The 5,007-nt window shown below is 48.4% G+C and overlaps 1 protein-coding gene across 2 annotated transcripts in view; it reads right to left on the reverse strand.

Moving 5' to 3' along the window:
- Nucleotides 1-920: 920 nt before the first annotated feature.
- Nucleotides 921-5,007, reverse strand: part of wasf1 (WASP family member 1) — an 89,941-nt gene continuing 85,854 nt past the window's right edge. For both annotated transcript variants that reach the window (XM_063223068.1, XM_063223067.1), the window contains 3 exons: nucleotides 4,567-4,707; nucleotides 3,445-3,998; nucleotides 921-2,748 (listed from right to left, as the gene is read on the reverse strand). In XM_063223068.1, the coding sequence (XP_063079138.1) occupies nucleotides 2,591-2,748; nucleotides 3,445-3,998; nucleotides 4,567-4,707 (853 nt within the window). In that variant the 3' untranslated portion in view covers nucleotides 921-2,590. The remainder of the gene's footprint in view (nucleotides 2,749-3,444; nucleotides 3,999-4,566; nucleotides 4,708-5,007) is intronic.

Raw genomic sequence — 5,007 nt, forward strand, 5'->3', positions numbered from 1 at the left:
CTACCATTAAAATTATAGACTGATCATGTCTTTATTAGTGGGTAAACCAACACAATCATCAGAGGATCAAGTACGTATTAGTCTCACTGTGTGTGTGTGTGTGTGTGTGTGTGTGTGTGTGTGTGTGTGTGTGTGTGTGTGTGTGTGTGTGTGTGTGTGTGTGTGTGTGTGTGTGAACAATGGAGATCCAACAAATGTTAGAACATAGCATTAGATTTTTATTAATTCAAGCAAAATGTGACAGTAAACAGTTACATATAAGTTACATGGAAGGCTTTATACTTTTTTTTAACAAAGCAAAACAAAAAAATATTTTTCTTCAACCTTCCCCACAGGAACATGGAAACAGCTAAGTCCTTAACCAATGCAAGCAAGAAGTAGTGACAACACTGTACATTCATCAACTCAACGAATATGTTTATATCAATGACAGTAGAAAAAAACACTTTCTACAATCATTGGTTATAAGAAACCATAAGGCATTGAAGAGAAACACAGAAAGAAATGAACAGCGAGGGTTTTTTATTTTATTTATGTTTTTCGCTTCTAGTTGCAGGTATGTCTCAACTTTACCTGGGTTCAGCACAACACTCCATCTTGGCAACATATTTAAAAAAACACCCAGGTATGGCTTTGTGTGTGTTGCATCGCTCTAAAATTTGTCGAGTTCGACAAGCTGCCGTAAACTTTATGGATGTGTTTTTTTTTGTTCTGAAACTTACATGACCTGAAATCTCCTAATGCTTTGTAGGTGCTTGTTATCAAAAGCTTGTTGGCTGCTTATAGTGGACTTCCCTCAGACAATTTTCTTCCATTTTAACACAGATACAAACACATTTGCACACACACACACACACACACACACACACACACACACACACACACACACACACACACACACACACACACACACACACACACACACACACACACACACACACACACACACACACACACACACACACACACACACACACACACACAGGGCCTCTTACAGCTTTGTCTGGGAAAGGACAAAGTCGTTTGAAATGGCCCACCAAGTCCAATACATACAATGTAATGAGGACACAATTCTGTGCCCATTCTCTACCTGGGCCCGGGATAACTATCCCCTTTGTCTTTGCCTTGCACACACGCACGCACGCACGCACGCACGCACGCACGCACACACACACACACACACACACACACACACAATACAAGGGTGCAAAACATCAATACATCTTCCTCAGTTTGACTCGGGTTTGTTTGGTAACTGCATCTTTTTCTTACTTTCTTGTCAATCAAACACATACAATGGGACACCACGTTCTGTCATTCAAAAATTGACTTCATTGACAAAGAAAAACAACACATACAAACGTACGTACACACACAAACTCACACATGCATGCACACACGCACGTACACACACACACACACAGTCACACACACACAAACTGACCTTCCAACGAAAATGCTTAAAGACACCTAGATCATTTTCATTCAAAATGGCATCAAAGGCCCCTGTCAAATTAGTAGTTTTTCATCTTTTTTTGTCTTAAACAATTAAAGAGACAAAGAAAACAAACAGATAAACAATCCTACAGTTTGACAATAAAGTTGCAATTCCTTCATCAAACAGATGGTGGTAGTAGAGCGCAAAAAATGAAGAAAATCACCTTCGTAGTGTTACATACATACGGACACACAGACAGGCAGGGGCCAAACGTTTCTCCTCAGTTCAAATATCATTGTGCAAAAACCATACACTGTGTTATTCCATGTCTAAACTGTACAAGATGGAAAGACGTCACACTATTTAAACAGAAACAGTGTCATCTAAACTGTCGAGAGACATGTAGTCAAAAAGGAATACAAAACCGTTTACTTTTTCAATGATTTTCTTCCCCTAGAACACAGCTGGAAAATCAGAGCAAAAGAAAAGGAAGAAAGATGATGGTAAAGATGATATTTAGAATTCTTGTAAAAAAAAAAAGAAGCATGTAAGGAAAACAGAGGGAAGGGGAGGGAAAGAAATATGCAAAGATGGAAGGAATTTTGAAAAGAATGAAAAAGAAAAAAGATGGAAAATAAAGGGGAAAGAGAGAGAGAGAAAAATAGAGAGAGAAGAGAAAAGAGGCAGAATACCTGTGAGCTGTGCGTATGTAAAAAAAAAAACAATAAGGGGGGTGACAGGACCACATAATAACAATAATAACATAACATGATGACGCGAAACAGAAGACAACGATCTGAATAGGAGAGGAGTGGATGAGCTGTGTATCTCCCTTCCCCTCTCACCCTCTTACTCTCTAACAATCTCTTCCCTTCTCTTTTGTTTACACCATTCTGACGACCCGGAGAGGTGAAGGAGCTGTAACCGCAAAACAAGAGTAGACGAGAGGAGCTGGTAAAGTAAAGAGTAGAGGAGGCAGAGCCATCGCTCTCTTTCTCTCTCTCTCTCCCTCTCTCTCTCTCCCTCATTCTTAACTCCTTCAAGTTGACCTTGTAGAAATTCTGATAAAGGAAAGAGTAGAAGAGCCAGAGCCACCCCCCATCTCTCTCTCTCTCTCTCGCTCTCGCTCTCTCTCTCCCTGTATCTCCTTTTTCACTCCATCCAGTCGACTTCGTCGAACTCGCTGTCGTCCTCTGAGTCGCTGTACTCCACGGCGATGCGGCGGGACAGGATGGTGGCCACGTCGTTGCCCACGCGCTCGTGCTTCTCCTCCTGCGCACGCTGCTCTTCCACCTTCCGCAGCTGGATACCTGAGAGGAGGAAGAGGGAGAGAGAGAGAGAGAGAGAGAGAGAGAGAGAGAGAGAGAGAGAGGGAGTCATAGAATAGAGAGAGAGAGAGAGAGAGAGAGAGAGAGAGAGAGAGAGAGGAAGTCATAGGATAGAGAGAGAGAGAGAGAGAGAGAGAGAGAGAGAGAGAGAGAGAGAGAAAACGAGAGGGAGGGACAGAGTCATAGGATACAGAGAGAGAGAGAGAGTGAGAGGGGAGACAGGAGAGAAGAGGAAAGCGACAGAGAGAAGAAGATATAGAGGAAATAGAAAGGAGAGATGGAGAGAGAGGGGGGGTTGAGAGGAGAGACAGAGTGTGACAGGGAGACAGAGTGAAAGAGACGGAGAGGGCAGAGATAGGGAGAGAAGGAGGGAGAAAGGGACAGAGTCGAGAGAGAGAGAGAGAGAGAGAGAGAGAGAGAGAGAGAGAGAGAGAGAGAGAGAGAGAGAGAGAGAGAGAGTGAGTGAGAGAGGCGAGAGGGAGGGGGAGCGAGACGGGGAGACAGGAGAGAAGAGGAAGGAGACAGAGAGAAGATACAGAGAGAGAGGACAAGGAATGGAGAGACGGAGAAAGAGAGAGAGAGAGAGAGGAGAGTGTAATTAGTACTAGAGAGTACTTTATTTAGTGCTGCATTTAATAAGTATAACAGATGGCGAAGTGAAGAGCTTGCTCCACCCACCTTTGCGTATGGCTTCCAATAGGACGCTCCGGGCGTCGCTGATGGGCGGCAGGTTGGCCGGGTAACGCTTGGGCTCGTGGCCAGCACCGCCGGCGGCGTGGGGGGGCGGGGATGACATGGCGGCGGCAGCGGCAGCGGGCAAGTGGTGGGCAGGGGAGGCGCCCCGGGCGCCGGGCAGGGGCGGCGGTGGTGGCGGTGGCGGAGGGGGCAGCACCGAGCCGTCGGCGGGCACGCCGGGCATCTTGGCCGGGGAGCCCATGTGGAGAGGGGGCGCCACGGGCGGCGCGGCCGGGTGCAGGACCCCCGGAGCGATCTGCAGAGAGGGGGGGGCCGGGGGGATGGCTGGAGGGAGCTGCTGTGGCTGCGGCTGGGACGGTAGGGGTGGGACGGGGGGAGGCGGCGTGCCACGCATGCCTGGCTGCACGGCGGAGGAGGGAAGAGGGGGCGGGGGAGGGGGCAGAGGAGTAGGGGGCGGCGGGGGGGTGTTGGAGTTGGGGAAGCCGGCCATGCGGCCGGGGGATCCAGGCACGCCGTCGGACAGGCCGGAACTGGAGCTGTCAGAGAGGGAAAGAGAGAGAGGGAGAGGGGGGCGGGTAGGGGAGGGGGCATTTTGAAGATTCCTGTTAGTGTAAGTATAGTAACACAGCGTGTGGTTGGGGTGGTGGGTTTAAGGTCTGGAGGTATGAGTGTATGTCCATGTATGTGTAACTTGACGTGTTCCCGCGCAGTCCGTCCGCCCTCGGGTTCTCGATACTGCTGGACTAAAGGACCAGTCCGATAGCCCAGCGCTACCGATACTGTATGAGGCTTTGGGGGGGAGGTTTACAAACGTTCCACGCCACACTCTGCTAGGTGGCCTCCATTACATATGTGAATTAGGGTTTGTGAGTGGTGTGTGTACCTTGATGGCAAGAGATGGAGGGTAGTGAGTTGTGAGTGTGTCTGCGTGTGCATTGTATGTGTGTGCGTGTGTGTGTTTATGTGCATGTACAGAACAGATTGTGTGTGTGTGTGTGTGTGTGTGTGTGTGTGTGTGTGTGTGTGTGTGTGTGTGTGTGTGTGTGTGTGTGTGTGTGTGTGTGTGTGTGTGTGTGTGTGTGTGTGTGTGTGTGTGTGGTATACCTGATGGCGGGGGGTGGGGGTGGGGGATCGTGAGGACGGCCGTATCCTGCGCGGTCTCCTCGGTTCAACAGCTCGTTCATTTGACAGTACGGTAGCGCAGCCAATGAGAACGTTCCCTCATGCTCCATGTACATCATGGGCCTGCCAGAGAAAACAAGACATACAGTACAATTCACTAAGTCACACATCAGGTTGCCTGATTTTCATACACTTCAGATCACGTACCGCGATTCTGGTCTGACCAGGACTATAACGATTAGTGTTTCCAAATGGCCTGGTTAACCCGCCTCCCTCAGCTTGCTACTGGTTGAGGGCTGTGCCGAAGTTTAAACCAAACATTTCTTAGTCCCCAATAGAACGTCTCTGCTTAAACCACGTCACTGCCTTGAACACGCCTCTACCCAGGACGGTTGGAAATGCTCAGTTGATTGGTTCCAGACA

Source organism: Engraulis encrasicolus, chromosome 18 (assembly GCF_034702125.1).
Source record: "Engraulis encrasicolus isolate BLACKSEA-1 chromosome 18, IST_EnEncr_1.0, whole genome shotgun sequence".
Classification (NCBI taxonomy): Eukaryota; Metazoa; Chordata; class Actinopteri; order Clupeiformes; family Engraulidae; genus Engraulis; species Engraulis encrasicolus.